The sequence below is a fragment of the Cucumis melo genome, chromosome 12, assembly GCF_025177605.1.
Source record: "Cucumis melo cultivar AY chromosome 12, USDA_Cmelo_AY_1.0, whole genome shotgun sequence".
NCBI lineage: Eukaryota > Viridiplantae > Streptophyta > Magnoliopsida > Cucurbitales > Cucurbitaceae > Cucumis > Cucumis melo.
Window position 1 is genome coordinate 672,514 of NC_066868.1, and position 25,572 is coordinate 698,085.

The window sequence follows — 25,572 nt, forward strand, 5'->3', positions numbered from 1 at the left end:
ATAATGACACATTTTCATGGACAGTTAACTACATGCACAAGGATGTTAACAATCACATGCACAAGGAATACTTTTATGGCAAGTCAACTAAGTAAAGACGTGTGCAGAGGATGATATTATCATCGGAGTGGAAAAATGAATCACAATAGAATAACAGTAAACTATTGGAATCGATAAAACATACAAAATTCTGCCATTCAGGCTTCAGATTTGAATCCTTGCACTTTCATGGGGTTGGTTAGCCCGAGAAAAAGTCTTAACGAAAACCTAAATAATAACTTACGTACAAATCCAGTAAATTACAAAAACAAACTTTACCCAAGCCAAAAATTTGGGTTGGGGAAAAGAAATACAAATAGAAAGTAAGTTAAGGTGATCACCTATGTCTATGTTGTCGAAAACTGGAGAGAGATGTATTTGTGTTCTTCCCCACATTCATTTCTTCCTTCTTTCTAGAACGGGGACAGAGGCCTCTTTTCAAGAGTATACAAGAATTAAGACTTTTAAGTTTCTGATTGTGTACCTCTCAACTCCACCATTATTTCAGAGTGGATGCAAGCATTATCTTCAAAACTAGTCCGTCCCACCGGAAGGAATTCAGGTTAAAACGGAGACTGGCAGAGAGGGCAAGTTGATTTATGTGAAGTCGAAAACCATTTATAAAGGCATGCTGAATGGAACTTGTGTTTGCAGGTCTTGCATGCCAAGCGAGGAATGCTGTGGTTGACTGTGTGAATTACACTGTAACAAATGGGACACTCTTCAACTCCTTCAAACTCCTTGTCAAAATTACGCTTCCATATCCTTATTGCTTCAGCTAAAGCACCATTCTGCATCACACAAGGGAAATCTATATCATCCACTATTTTCTCAAATGCCCCTATATACCTGACCCTAGTCATGGAGGTTCATCATAAGAACTTAATTCTATCTGGTCGCTGCCTTCAAAAGGAATCTTATTCTTATTGTTATGTTGTCACTTGAGAGAGTCAAACTCTGACCATCTATTGGTCTCTCCACAAAGCATTTCCTACTCCTAACAATTGATCGTTCACATCTTTCACACCTAACCCAATACATGAAATACCTGATCTGAAGTTTCATATTTAATGTAGATCTATCTATTGAATGCATCCATATATGTATATATATATATAATTACTTACCCTTTTTTTAAGATGACAGCTAAGATTCTGAATCCTTTCAGGCAATATAGATACACACACACACACGACAAATACAAATACCTGATTACGGACAAATGACATCATTGATAATAACCACTTCCGCTGCTTAACTTCACTGATTCCCAAGCTCCTCATACAATCAACATCAACGTGCCTTAGTGGATATGATGAAGGAAGACGAATTACTAGGTCCATCCCCGTCTCATCCTTAGTATAAGTAGCAATTACCTCATTGGCTGATTTACTTACAACAACTGAGAAATTTTCATCAGCAAATTCTGCTTTTTTTATCTGCAGCCAAGAAAATATTTTTGTAAACAATTGATAGCATTGAACTTCAAAATTAATATATATATATAATATATATTCATGAGTGTCAGAGCCAGGTTGCAAGCACCTTAACTAATCTCACCCAGGACAACCCATCCAACTTTACAACATTTGGGAGTCAGGGAAACTGGTAAAAAATTAATTCTTAGGTATGTGGTTACCATGGATTGGACCAAGACATCTTATCCATTTATTAAATTTGTCTCCTTCTTTACTACTAGATCAACTCATGATGGTTCCCAAACAAATAATATTCAACGCAGGTGCTTCATGTGGTGTGTAACCTCGCTTTTTCCTTTGTCGTAATCTCGATGAAAATACCCATTTTGATTCACATGAAGGTTATAGTTTTGCTGTCTTATGCGACTCCGCATTAGCATTTAAGCATGGCCCCTTGGTTGACTGACCAATTTTATGCAACGGTATAAGCATATGTTGGACTTTTGCATCAAAAGAAATTAAAAAATTGTACCAAAGGCCAGATTTGACCTACCTTCTAAAAGCTTAAGTTCTTGCGTCACCAAAAAGTCAAATTTCGGAATCAACATGTTGCGTATGCGTGTTGATACTCAATTCTCATTTTACTTGCTCTCGCTACTCTTTTTCAATTTTTTTTAGCTCCCCTCCTTTAGACATATTCGTTTAAACATGTTGAATTGAGTAGTGAAACTCGATAGGGAGCAATGAGAATTAAAAAAAAAATATATATATAATAATGAAAAGAGAAACGATAATTACACTAATGAAACTTGATTTACCCATTGTTAGAATTAGTAGGGCTTTGCCCTTAGAGTATTTTTGGAAAAAAATAATATATAAGATTTTATTTCTTAAGTATTTCCTAAATCTTTTCTTTTCTTACTCCTATTGTACTCTATTTATTCTCTTCCTTTGTACCTATTGTTTTCATAAGAAAAATAATAAAAACTAAAGTACCGTGATTTTTCTCCCGGTTCTCGATTTTCCACGTAAGTCTCGGGTTGTTGTTAATTGCTTTCAATATGGTATCAGAGCAAAGCAATAACGAAACCCTAGAAAATAACCTAGAAACCCAGATTGAAACTGAACCCATCACCGTCGCCGACACTGCTGCCGGGATCGCCGCCGTCTGACCAGAAGATGCCTCACGCGCCGTTCCTATCCAATGCATGGGCCCACACACCGTCGCCTTTTCATCTCACCGCCCAGCCCATTCCCTTCTACGCACCGTCGGATGTCCAACCGTCAAACCCTTCTGGCCATCCGCATCATCATGCGCCGCCTATGAGCTCCGGACAGCAACCCTCAACCGTAAATCTGTACGGAAAGCATCCACTGTACATTGACTCTTTACAGCAACCGTTGTTTTCTGGTAATGGAATTGATCAACCCCAGAACAGATCGGACATTGAAGCGGGCGAGTCTTCGACGCATTCCAAACCAACCGAGTTGCCGATGTATTTCAAGAACACGGTAACTTCGTTCCCTAATTTACCGTCAAATTATATAACTGGCTCTTTGGGTTCGTCTACAGGGAATTTTTCAGGTGAAAAATTAAATGGGCCAAAATTATTTTTCTTGGTCCCAATCAATAAAGATGTTCCTCGAAGGTCGCCACCAGTTCGGCTTCTTAACTGGAGAGACTGTACGTCCTCCACCAGGAGACGCCTTGGAACGAAACTTATTCGGTCCATGTTATTAATAGTATGGAACCACAGATCGACAAGCCTCTACTATATGCAGCCACAACAAAAGATTTGTGGGATACAACTCAAACCCTTTACTCGAAACGACAGAATGCCTCTCGGTTGTATACACTGCGAAAACAGGTCCATAATTGCAAACAAGGGACCCTGGACGTGACTACCTATTTTAACAAGCTCTCTCTCCTCTGGCAAGAGATGGATTTGTGCATAGAGACAATTTGGGACACACCAAATGACGGTACACAATATGCTAAACTTGAAGAGGCTGACCATGTTTATGACTTCCTTACAGGACTTAATCCCAAATTTGATATTGTTTGTGGTGGTATACTCGGACAAAAACCTCTTCCCTCCTTAATGGAAGTTTGTTTTGAAGTCCGCCTGGAAGAGAATCGCACTAATGCCATGGGTGTACTGACTACCCCTACCGTTGGCTCCGCTACCTTTAGCGCTCAGTCCTCAAATCATGACAATGACAAGATTAATGGGAAATCAATTCCTGTGTGTGAGCACTGCAAGAAACAATGGCACACCAAGGATCAGTGTTGGAAACTCCACGGTCGCCCCTAGGAGGCAAGAAATAGTCCTCCAACGAGAAACAGAACTCAAGACGTGCCTACATTAGTGAGACTACCCCTGCCAGCACTTCTCAATCAACTTATCCTACTACAAGCCAGACCAAGACTCCGACTCTGGGTGCCATTGCTCAGTCAGGTATGCCTCAGTCCCTTGAGCTTATTAGCGTTGATGGGAAGAACCCCTGGATCTTAGACTTGGGGACTACAGATCACTTGACAGGTTCTTCGGAACACTTTATCTCGTATGTCCCGTGTGCTGGTAATGAAAAAAATCTGAATAGCATATGGCTCTCTAGCTCCGATTGCTGGCAAAGGACAAATAGTTCCCTTTGACGGTTTTGCTCTCCAAAATGTTTTGCATGTCCCTAAACTGTCTTACAATTTGTTATCTAAAAGCAAGATCACTCGTGAGTTGCATTGTAAAGCTATCTTCTTACCTGAATCGGTTTATTTTCAGGACATGAGCTCAGGGAGGACGATTGGCACTACCCGGCATAGTAGGGAATTTTACATCCTTGATGATACCTCCTGTAGTAGTTTGTCTAAGGTTAGTTTACTGTCATCCTACTTTAGCACTTCTGAACAAGACTGTATGTTGTGGCATTTTCGACTAGGCCACCCAAACTTTACATATATGCAATATTTATTTCCCCACCTCTTTTCTAAACTTGATGTCTCTTTTCTATCTTATGATGTGTGTATCCGGGCTAAACAACATCAGATCTTTTCCCTCACAACTATATAAACCTACACAACCGTTTACCCTAATCCATAGTGACGTTTGGGGTCCTTTCAAGGTCACCACCTCATCGGAAAAGCGGTGGTTTGTAACTTTCATCGATGACCATACCCGTCTTACCTAAGTCTACCTTATCATAGATAAATCCGAGGTTTCATCCATTTTCCAAAACTTCTATCATACTATTGAAACACAATTTCATACAAAAATTGCAATTCTTCGGAGTGATAATGGTCGGGAATTCCAAAACCATAACCTTAGTGAATTTCTAGCCTCCAAGGGGATTGTTCACCAAACCTCATGTGCCTACACTCCTCAACAAAATGGAGAGGCCGAACGAAAAAACCGTCACCTTGTGGAAGTAGCTCGTTCCCTTATGCTTTCCACTTCCCTTCCATCATACCTGTGGGGAGATGCTATTCTTACAGCCGCTCATTTAACCAATAGAATGTCTTCTCGTATCCTCCACCTTCAGACTCCCTTAGATTGTCTTAAGGAGTCTTACCCCTCTACTCGCCTTGTTTTAGAGGTTCCTCTTCGTGTGTTTGGGTGTACCGCTTATGTCCATAATTTTGGCCCTGATCAGACCAAATTTACCCATCGAGCTCAGGCTTGTGTGTTTGTTGGATATCCCCTTCACCAGCGCGATTATAAATGTTTTCACCCGCCGTCTAGGAAATACTTTGTCACTATGGATGTTACTTTCTGTGAGAATCGACCCTACTTTTCCGTTAGCCATCTTCAGGGGGAGAGTGTCACTATGGATGTTACTTTCTGTGAGAATCGATCCTCATTCCATAATCTTAACCACAAACCAAGTTCCCTGGAAAACATATTACAGGAGGAATCTCATAAAGGAAGTTGGGTCCCCTACTAGTCAACCGCCGACTCCAGTCCAAGACTTCGAACCTAATCAAGACCAAGGTATGGAAAACCCTACAGAACGTTGTACTAATAATACGATGAGTGAGAATGACAGGTCTGATGTTACTATTCTTAAAAATATGGAAGAAAAGAACCATGGTGATGAGACTGAGGTTAGAATAGAAACCAGTAAAGATGAAGCAGAACATGGTCATACAAGGAAACTTGATGAGTATGATCATTCTCTTGACATTCCCATTGCTTTGAGAAAAGGTACTAGATCCTGCACTAAACATCCCATTTGCAACTATGTTTCCTATGATAATCTCTCTCCACAGTTTAGAGCATTTACAGCAAGCCTTAACTCTACCATAATACCGAAAAATATCTACACTGCTCTAAAGTGTCCTGAATGAAAAAATGTCGTTGTAGAAGAGATGAAGGCTATTGAAAAGAATAGAACTTTGGTGATCTGTGCTCTACCCAAGGGACATAAAATTGTAGGATGCAAATGGGTGTTCTCTCTCAAATACAAAGCAGATGGTACGCTTGATAGACACAAGACAAGGTTAGTTGCAAAGGGATTTACTCAGACCTATGGTATTGACTATTCAGAAACCTTTTATCCAGTTGCTAAGTTGAATACAGTTAGAGTCCTATTATCTGTTGCTGCGAACAAAGATTCGCCTCTATACCAGCTGGATGTTAAGAATGCTTTTTTGAATGGAGACCTTGTGGAAGAAGTCTACATGAGCCCCCGCCAGGATTTGAAGCCCAATTTGGTCAGCAGGTGTATAAACTCCAGAAATTCCTATATGGTCTGAAACAGTCTTCGAGAGCATGGTTTGACAGATTCAATACGTTTGTCAAGTCCTAAGGGTACAATCAAGGGCACTCTGACCATATTTTATTTACAAAGGTTTCCAAGACAGGGAAGATTGCTATTCTAATAGTTTATGTGGATGACATTGTTTTGACTGGAGATGATCAAACAGAAATCAGTCAACTAAAACAGAGAATGGGTGATGAATTTGAAATCAAGGATTTGGGAAATCTGAAATATTTCCTTGGAATGGAGGTGGTCAGATCTAACGAAGGTATCTCCGTGTCTCAGAGAAAAAACACCCTTGATCTGCTAACCGAGACAGGTATGTTGGGATGTCGTCCTGCTGATACTTGTCCTGATATTTCCTTTGCTGTGAGTGTTGTCAGCCAGTTTATGCAGGCTCCCTATGAGAAACATATGGAAGCTATTAACAGAATCCTGAAATACTTGAAAAATACACCTGGTAAAGGGTTGATGTTTAGAAAAACAAATAGAAAGACCATTGAGACATATACTGACTCGAATTGGGCAGGATCTGTTATTGACAGAAAGTCTACCTCCGGGTATTGTACCTTTGTTTAAGGCAATCTTGTAACTTTGAGGAGTAAGAAGCAAAGTGTTGTGGCCAGAAGCAGTGTTGTGGCCAGAAGCAGTGTTGAGGCTGAATACAGAGCTATGAGTCTGGGAATATGTGAGGAAATTTGGCTCCAGAAAGTCTTGTCAGATCTTCATCAGGAATGTGAGATGCCATTGAAGCTTTTTTGTGATAATAAAGCCGCTATTAGTATTGCTAACAACCCACTTGAACATGATAGAACTAAACATGTTGAGATTGATCGACATTTCATCAAAGAAAGACTTGACAATGGAAGCATATGCATTCCGTACATTCCTTCAAACCAACAGGTTGCTGATGTTCTCACCAAGGGGCTTCTCAGACCACACTTCGACCTTTGTGTTAGCAAGTTGAGACTCATTGATATTTACGTCCCAACTTGAGGGGGAATGTTAGAATTAGTAGAGCTTTGCCCTTAGAGTATTTTTGGAAAAAATAATATATAAGATTTTATTCTCTAAATATTTCCTAGATCTTTTCCTTTCTCACTCCTATTGTACTCTATTTATTCTCTCCCTTTGTATCTATTGTATTCATAAGAAAAATAATAAAAACTAAAGTATCGTAGTTTTTCTCCCGGTTCTCAGGTTTCCACGTAAGTCTCAGGTTGTTGTTAATTGCTTTCAATATTCATAATAAAGGATAATGGTTGATTGACCAATATCCTCTAAAAGTCCTTGGAAATATATTCTGCATCAGAAAGACCTTGTTAATAGTAACCCCAACCAGCAAAAAGAAGAAAAGAAAAGGAGAGAGAAGACGACAAAGTCAGAAAAGGCGGGAGGCAAGGAAAATAGACAGAAATGTCTCAACTACAGCTTTTTAGCTTGATACTTGGTTTGGCAACTACACTCTTCAACAAAACTTTAAAGCTCTATCAGTTCGCAGGTACAAAAAAAACATCTGTTGAGGTTAGGAATAGTGAGCAATGCAGGTCTTTAAATTTTAGAAGACGCCAGAAAGATGATGAGATTATGGAATAGGCTGCTTTCACATCTCGTCCCTAATTTGAACCTTACTGACCGAAGAGATTTCTGGACATGGAAGCTTGATGATTCTAATGGTTGTACTGCAAAATTATCATACACTTTTCTCACCACCAATAGACACTCAAAGTTGCCTTGTACAAAATGGAGCTGCGCCTGTCCGGAAAGAATGACATTCCTTCTTTGGGAAATCACTAAGTCCTTACTTAATACTATGGATAGGTCACAAGAACACCGCCTTTGGATCAACCTATCTCCCTCTTGGGGAATCTGTCAACATATCTTTAATTGTCCCTCTTCTAGAAGGATTTGGTTCGAGTTTTTCCATGCCTTCAACTAGTTGGTTGCATTTCCTTCTGACACAGAGTTGGCTCCATTTACTCATCAACAATCCACCTTTCAAGTGGCCAAAACACATTTGTGTTACGCATTATTTGCTATTTTTTGGAAGGTCTGGAATGAAAGAAATGCAAGAGTCTTCCGGGAAAATAGAGAATGACAAAGAGCTTTATAGATACTACCATTCATAATGCTACTTTTGGTGCAAAGATATGCAGGCTATAAATAGTCATAGCATTCTTTCCTTATTGCAAATTATTTTTCTGAAACAGAGACAAGCCTCTTTATTAATAATAAATGAGACTAACGCTCAAAGTACAAGAGTAATATACTAAGAGCAAAATAAGAAAAAGATAAAGCAAACAAAATAAACAAAGATGAACCGGGCAAGCCTCTTTATTAATAATACATGAGACTAATGCTCAAAGTACAAGAGTAATATACTAAGAGCAAAATAAGAAAAAGATAAAGCAAACAAAATAAACAAAGATGAAACGGACAAAGCGAAAGGGAAAACGACCAACAAACGATCGCAAAGAAGAAACAACGAAAGAACCAAAGAAATAGGGAGTTGAGACATTAGTAAAGAGCTTAACACAAATAAAATATAAACACTTTGATGAAAAATGGCCACTTCAGACTAAAATTTTAATTTCCACATGCTTCAATTTGAAAGGAGAAGGGAAAATCAAGAAGAGGCAATCGGTTGCTTCAAAACTATCCAACCCAAATAAACTATTCCAGAGATCTTCGCCCTCCACTGAAAATCATGATGACGAAGACAAAACATCCAAGAAGCTAAAACTTTTAAGCCAACAGCATCAATTAAAAAAAATTTTGTTTCTTGACCATGAGAGAACTAGTTCTAAATAAGTGTTCAAGGGACTTGAATCCCAACACCTTATCTGCAGCCTTCAAACCCTACAAAGTACCGATTATTCGACGAAAAGGTGGCTGAAATTAGATCTAAAAAAAAAACTAATTTGCATTTTTCTACTGTCGACTTTAAATGGGCTGGAATTTCGCTTCCTTATTGCTTAGGAAAACCATTGGCCCTTTTGTACCTTTGGATGTCCTTGGATATTTCATTCAATTAATGAGTTTGCTTTTTATGCTTGACACCCTTTACTGACTACTTTATCAATTCACCATAAGTTGTTTTGCAGTTTGAATGGGCACCCATAAGACATGACTCGCTTGAGCTGCAGAAATTGATAAAATAGGCAGTGATGCAGACTTAGAACCAGTATCTAAAGAGTTCTATTTGATGTGTTTTGGATGACCCAACAAGCCCAATCCCATCTCTATTGTGTTTTGGATGACCCAACAAGCCCAATCCCATCTCTATTCATACTTTCGCAAACGAATTCAGAGCACCTCTCAAGCGAAGCCTTCTAATTGACCAACTAAATTCAAAGTATCTTAATTTAAAGCCTTCTAATTGATGAGGATATAATTAGTACATTTAGTTTAGTATTTGTCTAAGTTGTTAATTTAGATTAAGTAGTGTTAATTAGAATTAATTAGTTAGTTAATTAGTCTTATTTCTTTGTAAGGTTATAAAAAGCAAATTTAGGGTTGTAATGGGGGCTTTTAATCAATATTTCAATCTGTAACATTATTCTTTTAAGACCTTCTATAAATTAGGGATGGACTTCCCTTATTCGGCATGGATTTGGCATAATACCTCAATCCACTGCATCAAAACGAAACCTTCTAATTGATCAACTAAATTCGAAGTATCTTAATTTTACTGTCTTAGATAAATTAAAAAGTAACAAGATTTATACTGTTAATAAATGAGCATCGCCACAAGACTTCCAGAAACAGAAAACAACCTGACTTGGCGTGGAAAAGAGAGCACATACCTGGGACAATTCATTTGCGATGATAGAAGGACTGCACCACGCTTTTGTAAAAGATTCAAGTACAGAAGACTTTGAACGGTCACGCAAGTCACTAAACCACCCTCGAACATAAGCAGGAAGAACCCGAAGCATCAACCCAAATATTGCTCCAGCAAAAGATGCCAATTTCACTGGTTCAATGGGCCAAAGAAATTCCACAGAAAACAATAATGAACCTGTGGTAATGGCTTGGTTTGCTGCAGTTGCAGCTTCTGATAGCCCTGCTGGAAGTTCCGTATCTTTCCTCTTCTGAAGAGCCATGCCTTCAACAGGTATATGCTGGAAAAGGCAGTCTAATATCCTAGAACTAGCAGAGTTTTGGATGTATTGGACCAATCTTTCCCTTGCAGATGAGGATGGGGGTAATGACCATAAGTGTGACAGCAACAAAGACCATGCGAGATATATATTCACCTACAAAGATTAAATCATATGTATCAGCCTCAGGTCCTATTAAAGAAATATCTATGAACTGAAATTGGATTGTGCTTAAGTTTTGACAATTCAATGACAAGTGAACAACGGAGATTATGTACTCACCCTTTCTTGGGCAATCAACTCCATTTCAAAAACATCATCAGGGAGTTTCTCAATCATACATAATATTTCCTCCTTCAAAAGCACATTATATTCGGACGAAAAATCAACTTGGGTTGACCTCTGTTCAGTGGTTATATCATAATCCAGGTAGCAAGAAGTATTTTCTCGAATAATTGCAGAGTTAGAAATTGGTTCAGTTGAGAGCATAACATAGGCTGCATATTGCAATGAAGGAATCGGTTTAGGGGAAAAAAGGATGCCATATAAAGAACTAACAGGCCCTTTACTGAGTCCCCAAAATTCAATTGATTTCACGGCTCTCTCTCTAGCATCTTTTGAGGATTTAGTAACACTTGAAGCTATCAAGTCCCAGAAATAAGGAAGTTCAAGTCTTGATGATGATATAATGGATGCAGCCTTATCACTGAAGGAGCATGCAATGGCCTCAGAAATTCCAGTGCAAAAGAACATGCGAAGAATACCTTCAACAATGCGATCATTGACGTGATTCAATTTATCAAATTGCTGGGGGCTTGAACTTTCCATATCTTTCAGGCCATGTAGCCCAAGGGAACCATCAAACAAAGAAAATGATAAAAGGGCATTTCTTGAAATGCAAAAAGGGATTGGATCCAAGATCAGAACACTCTGCTCAAGCTTTTCTAAAATTTCATTTAAATCCATAGCAGTAGAACTCTTGACAATAATATCATTCACGCTTTCAGCAATTTCCTCCATTATTACAACGGCTGATTGAATCCAACTCATTAACTGGAACAACAGAAACTCCCAATCTTCATGACTGAATTGCTTCCAACAGTAACCAACAGACACAACCATAAGCTCTGACAATAACATTTGTACCCATGGCGCATGATTAACTGCAGGTGATCTACTGGATGCTTTTCTCTGTTTTCGAAATAATTCCAATAAGAGGCTGCCCTCCTCAGTGCTTATATTTCTGTCCAGCTTCAATGTTTGTAAACCTCCAATGGAACAACTGAAGGGATAACATGATATCACCAACAAAAGCCAATATTCCATATCTGCCAGAAGAGATCAAAAGAGACGAGAAAAAATGAAGTGCTATGTTTTACTTGTTACCTTATCATGTGGTTACTACAAAATAGCATTTTTTAGGTTTTTAGGAAATATATTTGAAATGGAAGCAAACCTGACTTCTACAACCATCCCCAAGACAAAAGAAAAAAGAAACAGTTAAACAAAAAGAAACATATGTAGAATTTAAATATAATCAAAACGTTCGTGTCCGTGGCCCATCGTTAATGTTGATTTCTATGACACATACCTTGCCCAAGCTGCCATTCATTTAATGATGGGAATAAAAGGACTCTCTGGAGCCAACCCTCGGTAGTTCTTTGAAAAGTATTTTCCATCAAAGAGTCTCCAGAGCACGAACCACAATCATCAAATGTAGAATTTCTTTCACACATGGGACGAACAAGATAACTCAAAATCAGAGGAAGAATTCTTAAGCAGTCAATATTCACTGCTTCACCAATGAAAAGTCTACTAACAAGCAACTCAAACTGTGAACTAGCTTTGTCTCTCCCCCATATGTTCTCTTTTAATAAACTGAAAAGCAAAGATGCAAGAGCTCTCAAGAATGGTTCTTGAATATCTTCTAGTAAGGAAACTGGATAAGGCCAAATGTTGATGAGGCTTTGAGCAGCTCTGCTACTGTAGAGAAGAGCCCCATCCAATAACATGTTGAAGGTGGAATCCAACAAGCTTTCATGTGAGCAGCTTCTTTTGACGTAAGCACAAAATAAAGGAAGGAAAGAGCCTCTAGCATTACCTCCTGGCCACTTCCATGTGCATAATATTTCAGCAACCAGCCAAGCTCGGGAAGTAACCTCATTCTTTGTCATCTTGCTAATGCAAGGAGAAGAATTTTCAACTTGACCAGAAAACAGTTTCTCAAGTCCAATCTTCGACATAAACATGCTTATTAAAGAAATAAACTTGTGATTTCCAGATATCTGCACATGAAAATTTGATATAATTAACATTCAATACTAGACACATCAATTTAGCTTTTACAACAGAAAATACAATGATCAGAGATTTGAGAACCAACTATCAATCATTTAATTACTTAGACGGAGAAAAACAGGAAGGCATCAAAGAAGAAATGCTCGACAGGATTGAGTAGAGGGGATGTTTCAATACCTTGTTTGAATTTCTCACTAAATAATAAAATGAAATGTGCATCTTTCACTTTCATATTCAAGCTGATGGTAAAAGTGAGAATTGATTGCTATTTTATTGACATAGTGCATCTAGCAAGCAAAATAGAAGGAAACATTGGATGATCACATACCGTCTGTCTAATATTAGTAATCAACCCATTAACACACGAGGGAGACCTAAACATGCAATTATACATGTAGTTAGTTTTTTTTTTAATATTAAAATCCAAAAAATGGTTATATATTTAAATAATTGTCTGAAATTATAGAAAGAAATCTCAACTAGGTTGACACCCCCTTAACACCCCATCAAGGTTGATACCTACTGATCCTCTCTCTCCCCCATTTCTAAGCTTCTCTATTATTCTCAATGTATAACTCTATTATACTTTGAGTTTACTAATAATAGAAGCTTCTCTCCGTTTCAAAAAAGAAATTATAGAAAGAAATTGTCAAACTTCAATTAAATGCTAATAAATCAAATCAACCTTGATTGCTATGAGTTTCAGACCATGAAGTTCAGCATCCAGTATCCACAATAGTTTTAAACAGTCATGAAGAATGAAATGGTAAAATTTAAACAAAGTCCACTCACGTGAATATCCAAGCCAATGTTTTTTGTATTTGAAGCAGCAAATTCATTTGGAGCCATGAAGTCGGGAGCAATCCAGAAAGGCCACGTATCATTCTTGATCAAAAGCTGGTCTAACATATATTGTTCTTCAAACTGATCCTGAGAGATATGATCCAGAATTTCAAGCATCCATTGGAGGCACAAAGACACAATTTCTTCACTATCTTCGCTGAAGATGGCAGACCTAATAAACTGAATCAAGATACTTCCATATTTTTTTCTGTTGTGTGTTCTGCAGCTCTTCCAAAACTGATCTGTTATCTTTTGGCGTAGAGCTCGCACAGATTCACCAAAAAGCAACCTTGCTTTACTTTCTTCTTTAAATTTTTCATCAAGCACATCATCTTGTTTTCCTTCCATACTGCAATCCCAATCGATAGCATATATAGTAGCTAAAATACTAGGAAGTAGATAATTTTCTTCACCAAGGTTGTATAAACAAAAGATGCAGCGGTCAAGTACTTCTAGAGCAAAGTTTGCCATCACAACAACCTCTGAAGAACTTGTGTACTTGGGGAAAATTTTTTCAGGAGAATCAGGCCTAGATATCAAAAGAGAACAAGAATTTCTTGCCCATGTAAAAGGAGAATGCAATAAGAAACTAACTAACTTCTGAAATAGCGCCTCGAATATAGCAATCAATGCATCTCTTGACACGAAAGAAGAGCAATCATTCTGTACAGAACCACCCAAAACAGAACTGCACATAAAAAACAGGATTAGGATTAAATCATAACAGTTACTAAAATATTAAGATATGACTACTAAGGATAAGACTTTTTTTGAATGAGTTATTTCATTACCCAAAAGCAAGCAACCTCCCAGAGATCTTCAGATACACGCAAAAATAGTTGGAAATTATTTAGCCATTTCATGTGTGTGTGCACCTGCGTGTACATACATTTCCATACATACATACACACAATACTTCTTTAATAAAAATGAAAGATGATTGAAGCCTTTTCAAGAAATATGGCACTAAAACAATCCTGAGAAAATGGAAAACAAAACCTCCAATATTATTATCTGAATCACGAGATCCAATTCCCACTCAAGGAGATAATGCATCCAACACACTAATCAATGGTTGTTGAACTATGCAGTTAAGGGGGAAGAAAAAAATTGAGAGTTAACTGTACAGTTTCTTACAAATAAAAACAGTACAGTGTAAAGAAAACAAGTGAAATGAAGAGGCTATTTTCCATGGGACAATCTAACTGAGATTAAAAGATTAAATCAAAGTAAACTAGTAACTATGAAATGGTTCAAAACGTGTATCCCATGTGTGTTTTTCTGAATCTGTAAAGATAACAGTTCTTTTAAAAAAAAAAAAAAATAAGTAAAGTCATTATGAGAAGAGATCTGTAGTTCACATACCATAGAAAATCCGTAAATGAGCTTCTGATCGGAGCATGGGATTGCGCTATGGCAATAGCAGCAGATTCCAAATGCTCATGATGCCAGTTCCCAAGATTAGCCCTCTGCCAAGTATGGGTGACTTTTCTTGCATCACTATTTGTAATTTTTCCTCTTACTCTATTTAAAAGCTTCGCCAACACGGCTAGACTTTCTGAGTTCATTGACTCAAGCACAACTTCAGTATGATTTAAATTAGTTGAGTAACTAATAACAGAATGCCATTGATCAGAGAAATGTTCATCATCAATTAGTGCAAGCAAGAGATCTAATTGAGCACTAGAAGAGCTATTGTTTCCTTGCAAACACCAAGGAACAAAAATGTCATTAAATACTTGCATGAATTGCCTTGCCTCCAAATCTTGGGCCTCAACACCAGAAAACTTAGTAGAGGACATTCCATTATTATTGATAAATAATTCTCGAACAATCTTGCGAGGTCCAAAAACGGACACTGCAGCAGATAGAAGTCTCACACCATCCGAAGAGTCCTGGTGCCAACAAATCAAGAATAATATAGTTTCAGTTAGATATACTTAAAGTTCAACTGTGGAGAAGGGCAAAAGAATTAAACCCTATTATATTTCGAGTGTGATTCTATGTTGGATCATAAGGGCATTCACAGAAACTGTGAGGGACACAGGTCATCCACATTACATCTAGCCATAAGATAACTGATAATTAGGTAAAGAAGTTCAAAATAAAATTTCTTAAAGAATTTATGGAACAAGAGCTCAAATCAAATCATTCAAATTAGATTGAAATTCATGTGCTAGGCCTTTCCGTCAGAGTAATATTTAGACATGTACTCAAAAGGATAGTGCTAAAATTTGATGCACTGTAACTATACTACCTGCCCAATGTATAAACCTTTCTGATTTGACATGTATCAAAGGTGTGGGTGGCTAAGTGCAAAGAACAAATACTTTGAAGAAAGTCTTCACAAAAAGTATGAGATATTTAACTTACAAGTGATTGTATAATGGGGAAAGTATTTGCCAGTGTCGGTCCTACCAAGTGAACCAAGAGCCAGGTATCATCCTTGTCCATGGAAAGTTGTTCCAATTCTAATATAAATCCTATAATCTGTTCTATAGTTTCCGAGGCTACTCCTACATTATCTGTCAACTGGAACATATCAATACAATTCTTTTGAAATTCCATAGCAAAAACAGAAAGTAGATCATGTTTCGCTAAGTGAATGCTAGAGAGAATTTCGACAATGCATTTTCTCAAATCTTGTAAGTAGCTCATTGGATACTTTGTACTTGGTAAGTCCTCTGTCATCTTGTTATTCAAGGGTGCATCTTCGAAGAATACCCTGTCTTGATTCTTTAGACATTGAACATGTAAGTAATCCTTCCATAAAAGCTTGACAAGAATGGCATCAATGAGGGTGACTTGAAAATGAACAAAGTCATCTCCATTGCAGAAGCTGAGAGAAAAAACCAAAAGCAAAATATGAACCGAAGGTTAAAGCTTAATTCAAATAAGTCCAGTTCTGAATAAAGTGGCCGTAAAGAACCTCGTAACAAGGAAAGAAATGATCTCACGTTCTAAAGTAACAAAAAGATGGAAAAACAAGATCAAGAAACTACCACCTACCTTGATGCATTCTGAATCCCCCAAAGAAAACATTCTTTAAAAGCCTGGAAAAATGCAAGCCTTTCTGTACTTGAGGAATGGAATGGATTCCTTCCAACCCATAAGTTCTCAAAAAAATCGAGAAGAAATTTCTCCCCTCCTACAGCACAAGGTGGAACGGTGTCCAAAAATAAAATCAAAGTTGGGTAAGAAATCTTCTGGGATCCAAAGCACCCATTTCTAAGAAAATTCCAAAATCTATTCAGTACAGTTTTCTGAACATTAACATATGTCCAACAGTTGGGCAGTCTTTTAGAAAAAAGTAGCACTGCATCCCACATTGGTGAATGGCAAGAAGGATCTTTCTCCTGAAAAGCACCAAGGATAGACCCGGCAATAGTTTTCATGTTCTGTTCCTTAAAAGCATGAGGAATGTTTTTGACGAGGCTCCTCATGACTGAATAGGTAGCAGATCGGACGATGTTACTTTTGGACTTCAACAGGTCTATAAAGTATTTATGCTCAGTGAACAATTTTTCAGCAAATGAAATAGCAGTCTCCCGAGACCTAGACATAGAAGTATGTTTTGTTTCACCACTGCTTTTTCCAGTCCCTGATCTTTCAGACCGCCCACTCACTAATACATCAATTAATGTGGCTAGAGCAAGCAATGATGAAGAGATAACCTGCATTCGAAGACGGAAGACAGCACTAAACAGCATGAACTCACAACTTAAAACAAAAATAAAATCACCAAGCAGAAATTAGCAGTATTTTCAATTACGCATCAGGAAACTTGATATAGAACAAAACAACATAAAGGGAAAATACAACCAAAAGAGAGCATCTAACATGCAATCTAAATATTAGAAACCATCTGCGTTCCAGAAGCTAGGACTTCGAGGTGGTAAGGCCCCATGAATGAATGCACTAGCACTATTACTAGACAATGCCACAATGAAGACAGATATTTAATTAAATAGTAATAGGGAAAAAGGAGAAGAGAAAAAAATCTATGCACTTGCTCGTGCTACAAAAAAAGGACATGATCCATTGTGATATATATCCAACCCCTGTAATAGACAAATATGGTGCAGAATCTAAGAGAGAGATGTTGAAAGCATACCTGCTGGTGCATCTCTTCCAATTCATCCTTGGCAACTAATTTATCGGACAAAGTATCTGGCGTGAGCTTCAAGTTTTCCTCCAGGTATATAAATATCTCTGTTGTACATAAAACTAAAGCATCTACTCTCTTTTCCTGAGCAGGAAATGCTGCCTGCATTCACAATTGATTTAAAGTGAGAATATCAAAACTCCTTGTTTAAATAGATATGAAATCAAGTTGTCTATAGATTGAAAGAAAAATGGGTTGAATCCTATTTTAGTTCCTTAACTTGGTTTATTATGTTTTGATCCCTGAACTTTCAAAATATTTGTTTTCGTCTTCAAGTTTGTTCAATTTTGACGCTCAAACTTTTAAAATTTTATTATCATGAAGACATAGCTTTGAGTAAGTGTACTAGTATGTTAATAGGTGCATGATTTCACACCAAATAAGTGAGTTGGACCAAATTTAAATAGAACAAACTTTGAATTAAAAGAATGAAGTATAAACAAAGGGAAAAAAAAAAGATAGATCAAAGCATATTTAGTGTTCAATGAAAATTAACAGCAATCATCAGGCCACACACACTGCAGTATGCCACCAAGTTAGGTAACAGATTCAACAAGACAGACTATAGTTTCATATATTGCCATTTAACATGACCAAACTAAAAGAGAAAAGTTTCCAGCAACTGCTGTTTGTAGTTATAAGATTTGTCAAGAATTTTAGTTTACAAAACAAAGGTGTTGCTTAACTTCCTAACGTTCTAACAATAAGTGTTTGTCAAATGGATCCTACAATTTTCAAGGACACAGTAATTTTCATTTTGTCTGGCAACACAATAGAGCCAAAATTTCTGAAAACTGAAACACCATGGTGTTTGCACACACATTATGCATTTGATTGATCAAAGTACCCCATTTGGGATTGTGAACCCAAATTTCTGGAGGTTTTAGTGTGAACCTTGCTCTATCCATCCATCGTCTTGAGCCATCACTAGTTCCATAAAAGAAAAGGCTAATTGGTGACATTACGTTAGTAACAAACCTGCAATGATTGCATTGCACTTTGAGAGACTTCAGAAACTGAATCAAATTGAGAAAACCACCAGGGCCCCATCAAGGATTTCAGATGTGGAGCTATCTCTCTCCTGAAGAACATACATGAAATCCCACAAGCTAAGTCAGTGCCTATGCCTAATGGCCAAATGAACTGACTAGCTTTATTATATTAATCAGATCTGGCAATTTATCCATTGAACATGTTACATAATTGAGTTCGGCCAACCCACCAGTGAAAGTGTAAATATCCAAGTCCAACTTTATACGTCACAAGTTATTAAACAAGAAGGTTTGAGAATGAGGAGAAAAGTAGTCCATATCAGATGTCTATTTATAGTAGTAGAATACTTATCCATAACCTTCTTAGCTAAAGGGACTTTGGAGCTTTTTCTCTTGAAGTGGCCTCAAGACAGTACGAGGTGTAAGCCCCAAAGTTAATTATAAACACTTTACAAATCCTAATTAGCCTGACCAAGTATTGCTAAACATACTAATCAAAGAAATTATTTAAAAAGAAAAAGATCACACACTAACGATTGCCACTTGAACACAAATTCTGAAAGGATATCCTTAACATCACTACTATAATCATTAATAAGATTGTCATACTGATGCAAGTCTTTTTAGGGTAATTGGTTATTACCAAGGGCTTTTATGTTAGGTCCTCTAAAGTTCCTTGTATTTTGTATTAATTCTTTAGGACCTATCTTGATTACTCTGTTTTCTGTTTTACAGAGCCGTTAGTGTATTTCTAGAAATTAGTTGGTCCATCAACCTCAAGGTTATAAATAGCCTTCTGTGACCTTTTGGAAGGGCAATCTTTGAATAAAATTCATTTCCAGCATTTAGTTCCCATCACTTACGCGATAAATTTTTTATCTTCTAGTCATTACACGAGGCGTAGAGACTTTAAGCCCATTAGTCATTGTGCTTCCACAAATATGCAAGCCTCTTCTATGAGAGGTGTCTGCCTCTTACAGTGCAACAAATGCATTTCAAACAAAAAATAGCCTATGTTGTGAAACCCATCTTACTCTAATTACAATTTAGAAGCTTAACATAAACAAGAAATGGAGAAAGTAGGTACCCAGCAGCCATGACAAGATTGGTCATTGTGTCATGTGTAGCACGTCGAACATCCCTATTATAATCCATCAACAGTTTCTTGTATTCAAATACCTAAAAAAATAAAACAAAAAAAAGCATCTCAGAAATGACAACAATTTAAATTGGCTGGAGGATAAAACACTAAATAGTTGAAGAAATAATGCTTCATTGTTTTTTTTTTTTTTTTTTTGTGGGGGGGGGGGGGAGGGGGGAGGACTTCAGTTAATTATGCAGCCTGTATGATGTACATGAGAACACTTGGGAGTAAAGATACATAAGATTTAAGTACAAATCCAACTAAATAATAAGAATCAAGAAAAATGTTATCCCATCATATGCTATAGCTGAAAGGAAATGAACTTAGAGAACAATTTAAAAAAGGAACAGGAAAAGGAAAATTCTTTATCATTTTTTAAAAGCAAGCCGGTAAGCCTCATTCCAATAGGAGTATGAGACAAGACATAAAGCTGATGGTTGTGAACCAGTGGTTCAATTTTCATTTAATTATTATCGATATTATCATTTTAATAAAAATCAACTTTTCTTAAGATAAAAAATGAAAGCATATGAGGGCATATAAAAACCAACGATGCAAAAGGAGGTCCAATTAGAGAAAGACATTCCAATCAAAAAGGATAAGATCTAACGAGTAATTACAAAAAGAATTCACCACCAGTGCGCAAAGAGAAACATTGAACCTATCGAGAGACCGATGCCACTAGTACACCTCTCAACTCCTCCAGAGGTCTTATTGTTTCTCTCTTTCCAAAGAACCCAACAATAGAGCATAAACCTCAGCCTGCTCAGTCCTTATGGAAGAAGATTCTCACATGTTTCAACTACCAATTGGTCTTCCCAAACAATCCTCTCACTCTATTGAATATGCTTCTTATTGGCCACCCCTTCAAAAACAAAAAAGAAACCTTCTAGCGCTTCATCATCAAAGCCTTCTTTTGGCTCATTGAGAACGAGCGGAACCATTGTACTTTCAAAGATAAGGAATCAGATTTCAACCGCTTCTTTGATCACCTTTTGTATACTTTGTTTATTTGGTGTAAATTCACCCAATAATATTGTGATTACAAACTTACTTCTCTTATTACACAGTGGCATAGCACTATGTAATCACTCACGGTTTGTGTGCCCTTTTGTAATTTCATTCGATCAATGAAATTATTCACATGTTTATAAAAAAAAACCACAAAAACCTACCCATTTCCCAATATTGTGGATGGAGAAACCATCATGGGTTGGCTTAGTAGTAAAAAGGAAGACACGGTCTCAATAACTAACTAAGAGGTCATGGATTCAATACATGGCGGCCACCTACCTAAGAATTAATTTCCAACAAGTTTCCTTAACACCCAAATGTTGTAGGGTTAGGCTGGTTGTCTCATGAGATTAGTCGAGGTGTGCGTAAGCTGGCCCAAACACTCATGAATATTCAAAAACAATTGTGGATGGAGAAGAAGAAAAAATAACTTCAAACTGACCGAGCAAACAGACATCCCCAAAGGATATGATCCAAATCCTCCTCTACCCTTCAACAAAGAATCCAACAAAACAGCCCAACCAGAGAAGGCGATTTTCTCAAAACATATCATGATTTTGTGTGGGGACATGAGAAGATTGAAGATTAGAAGAAGAAGAGGTTTGTCAGGAAATTTAATATGATTTGAAGGATGCTTCTAACATTATGTGATTCTTTAAGGGAGAGAAAGAGAGAAGAAAGGAAAAAAAAAAAAAAAGTTAAAAGACCTGTCCAAACTAAACAAGACTTTAAACTGAGTTCATTAGGAGACTGAGCAGTACTGATTTTAAGGACTCCACAGAAACTTCTCAGGTCTTTAAGGTTGTGGTGTGGAGGCATATGTAAGAGCTTTCTTGTTGCACTTTCAGAAGTCACATGGAGTTTTGGGTTATCAGGCACTGGTAGCAAATAGACAGCTCCAAAACATCAATGGTTGTTGTGACAGTCATGCAGTGTTGTTGCGTTCCTAAATCCTAAGAATGGCTTAATTATCTTGAAAACTCTAGAACCTTTAAGCTTTTGTGCATAGCCTTGTTCTCATTCAAATTCCACAAACTAAGTGCACATGGGGAAACAATAAGTAACTTTTCTCCACACAATGAAAACTTCTTTTGTCAAATCTAAGAGATCTTTTTCTTTTTTTCTCTCTTTTTTTCTCTCTTTTTTTCCTTTTTTCCCCTTATTTTCTTCTTATTATTATTTTTCTCCTTCTAACAAAACTGGAGACTCCCATTTAGGGATATAAAAGTGCAAACAGTAGCATCTAAAAAGGAGCAACCAACCACAAAGACCTAACTCTAAAGACAGTTTATCCAAAAAGATAAATTAACAGGAAGTTATATTAACACAAGGAACTTCAAAGAAATTGTTCCTAAACAAATATACATCCATGCATATATACACACATACATATATATACTTACAAACAACAAACACACATAATTTCCCAAATTCCATGCTCCTGCTCATGACTCAATTTCTCTTTCACCTCTGGTTTCTATTCTATCCAATCACGCCCCACACCCTCATCACAGAGTCTAATAACATAATAAATGACAATTCATAATGTATGCAACCTAAAGACCAAATCAAATTAAATAGGAAAATGAATGAATACACTGTGCCATCATTACAGAACATGGAGAAGGGAGATACCCATTGTGGAATAATTGATGCAACGTCTTTACCGGATTTCTGCTTAAGAATCTCAGACAAAGAGGCCAATGCTTTAAGCTGTTGAAAATCTAAAATCAAATTAGTTCTTAATAAAGGGCCCTTAGTTATAGTTTCAACAACAAAAATAAAATAAAAAATGTGAGTATCATCACACGTAGAAGCACAAAAAGTTTCCTCTACAATACGTATGGTAAGTGAAAATTTGATGCAAAAGACTCTGCCAAACTTGGTTGACAATGATGCTTTCAAATGCAAGAGTGTTATGACTAACTTTGAACTTAAAAAATTCCTGCACTACACCTCACCTTTCACTTGATAAAAGTAGTCGTTGCAACTAACCCATTATTACTATCGGTGCGCTACCATTCTGAATTCGAGGGAGAGTGGAATGTGAGGTCAAAGAATCTCATTTCAAGAAGCAGCCACTCCTCCAAACAATGAGAAGTGGTACAAGAATAATACAGCATTTAGATAGCAAAGGAAAAAATTGCCCCAAACCATGTGTTTTTTTTTTTTCCCTTTCTTTTTTTATAATGGCAACGACTTTCATTGAAAAAAAAAAATGAAAGTTTCGTTTCTCTTTTATTTCAACTAAGAAGATAACTGATGTTTCGAACTAGTACTTAACAGGACGTGGAGACTATGGCTTAGTGTTGGACACTGGAAGAGAAATGTCAACCAGCTCTAAACAATAAAAAACGCATTCTTACTCATACGTCAGAAACTCTAGCGACTAATTTCCTCGTGAAGAGCCTTGTTTCGTGGTAGAGGAAAGACAACAGATAAATATACACAAATTACCTTGGTAGTTGGGTCTTTCCTTGAAAGCCTTTTCAAGTGTTGTGCAACTTCACTGTCAATATCCTGCGTACGCACAACAATCATCAAAAGCACACCCGTTAACGAATACAAATTCATCAATCAAGCAATTTTTTTTGCAATAACGTGATATATCAATTCTCCTAAACCGGCATACCGAAAAAGGTGCTGCATCATCTCCGGTGAGAGAAGAATCGAGCCGGTAACTACCAAGAAAGCCGCCGAATCCAGCAGCGTTAGCGGCAGAATCCGATGGCAGAAGTGATGCTGCCAAACTGGGAGCACAAGAAAAGTTGAATTTGTCAGGGGAATATGAACAAAAAAAAAAAAAACAGAATTGAAGTTAATGGAAAAACTGAAAGCGATGATCATCCAGCACCTGCTGCTTGAAGGTCTAGCCTTGCTTCTAGCTCCGTCTCCCTTGGGCCTACCCATTCAATTGATGGAGAATAGTGCAGATGAAAAATAAAGAGGGATTGAGGAATTTGAGAGGAGAGGTGGAAAGCGGGAGAATGTACGGAAGTCCGAAATAGGAAGGGGGAATGGGGGAATTCTGCTGCGAATGCGATAGGCCGCCGCCGCCTTCCCCCTGAAATCAGAAGATTGAAATTGTTCTTCAGCGAAGAAGGGCGCGTCCTTGCCAAAGGCTTGGAAGAAGTTGTATTGCGTAGGGAAATGGGTTGTATTGTTATAGTTCTTGCGCGAAGAAACGCGAATGCAATTACAATTTATAGGTTTGAACCCTCTGACTCACTTCCAAGTTCCTAAGTGCAGCTGCGACCTATATCTGACTCTTCGTATTTCCTTTCCCTCGCATGTAGGGTGGTGCTTGGGAAGCTGCGTTGATATAGCCTGCGGAGTTTATATACATGTCTTGGAAGTATGTTGGGAGATCATATGTTCTGGGGGGTGCATAATTGTTTGGTACGAGTTTATATGTTTGTGGTTGTTACTATTTCTTTTAGCTCTTTTTTCATGATTACTGTATTTGTTTGGAATTTTTTTTCAACAATTTTACCAAAACTTTGTTTTAATAAAAATATTGAATTGCAATCTTTCAGAAGTTCTTTTAATGCACAAAAATAACAATTAAGGAGCTACATTTTTCTACAATTAATATATGTTGCCCTTAGAGTAGATAAAATACAATTAATTATATAATCAACAATCCTAGAACATATTTTAACGGTCATAAAAAGTTGAGTTGAAAGTGTAAAAAAAATTAAGGACCAAATGTCATCGAAGTTGGTCGCATGGAGGTGGTTGTCGAAGCTCGAACTTGGTTTTGGAGTTGTCATCAAAGATGGATGTCAGTGTCAATTGGATGTGCGAAGGTGGTCGTCAGAGTCATTGTCAGAGTGATCGTCGGAGCTCATAATTGGTCGTCGGTTTTGATCATCGAAGCTATCATTTGATTGGTGATTGTCATAACCCATAATTGGTTATTGGAGTTGTCATCGAAGCCCAGAGTTGGACTTGTGAAGGTGGTTATCGAAGTTGGTTTCTCGATGTATGACAATGATACTTGTCGATAATGGTTAATGGACAGAGTATTGAAACATTACAAGAACGGATAGTTGAAGTAAGTTTGTAGAGTATATCAATTTAACTCCATCAATATTTTAAGCTTGTGAGCCAAACAATGAGTTGGTATATTATACCAACTAAACTCAACTCATATTGATATTCGAAATATCCTTCAAGGGACACAAAATATTTAATTGACACCAAGCATGTGCATACTATAAATGTCAATATTTTGTTTTCAAGGTGATATCAATATCGATATCCTAGGTAAATCTCCTCATTCCACACTTTTTTTTTTTTTCAAAAACAACAGTAATGCTAACAATTTTCTCCTTTCCTACGCTGAATTATTTAGTCGGTTTCAAATATAAAAGTTTAATTTTAAATGTCTGTTCTTTCAAAGTAAGCATATAGTTCATTGTTTGCTTACATGAACAAATATAAATGAATACATAAAAAAGAAAAACAAAGATATATGTGCATGTGTTAGGTGGAGTGTAAAATTTTTTGTCCTGCAAATAAACGAGAGCTCCCCCTGAAAATTGCTTGGTTGGTCTATAAGTCTCGCTTTTGGGCTCCATTAATTGGACTTGGGCCTTTATTTCGCATTTGGGCCAAAAGTATAGATGGCGATTCTAATAAGAAAAAATGACCATTTCTTCTAATATTCTCCTTTTCTTTTCACTAAATTGTTGGATCAGAGAATCAGACCCATCAAACAACATAAACAAGATTACATTAGTAGCTCTGTATAATTGCTCAGGTGTGTTATATTTGTCCATCAAAGATTATTACAATC

General features: G+C 37.2%; 1 protein-coding gene across 2 annotated transcripts; it reads right to left on the reverse strand.

Moving 5' to 3' along the window:
* Window positions 1-128: 128 nt before the first annotated feature.
* LOC103497027 (E3 ubiquitin-protein ligase listerin) lies at window positions 129-24,117 on the reverse strand. Of its 2 annotated transcripts, XM_008459083.3 has the most exons (16): window positions 23,626-24,117; window positions 23,404-23,521; window positions 23,229-23,291; window positions 22,407-22,484; window positions 19,701-19,792; window positions 18,600-18,702; window positions 17,571-17,723; window positions 16,466-17,130; window positions 15,830-16,295; window positions 14,822-15,351; window positions 13,406-14,144; window positions 11,907-12,600; window positions 10,598-11,643; window positions 10,019-10,471; window positions 1,248-1,478; window positions 129-830 (listed from the first exon to the last, which is right to left on the reverse strand). In XM_008459083.3, the coding sequence occupies exons 1-16, from the start codon at window positions 23,679-23,681 to the stop codon at window positions 603-605; spliced, it is 5,715 nt and encodes a 1,904-aa protein (XP_008457305.2). In that variant the 5' UTR covers window positions 23,682-24,117; the 3' UTR covers window positions 129-602. The 2 variants fall into 2 exon arrangements, with proteins under 2 accessions (XP_008457305.2, XP_008457306.2); XM_008459084.3 differs by lacking the exon at window positions 23,626-24,117 and having other exon boundaries at window positions 22,407-22,495; window positions 23,404-23,490.
* Window positions 24,118-25,572: the final 1,455 nt, after the last annotated feature.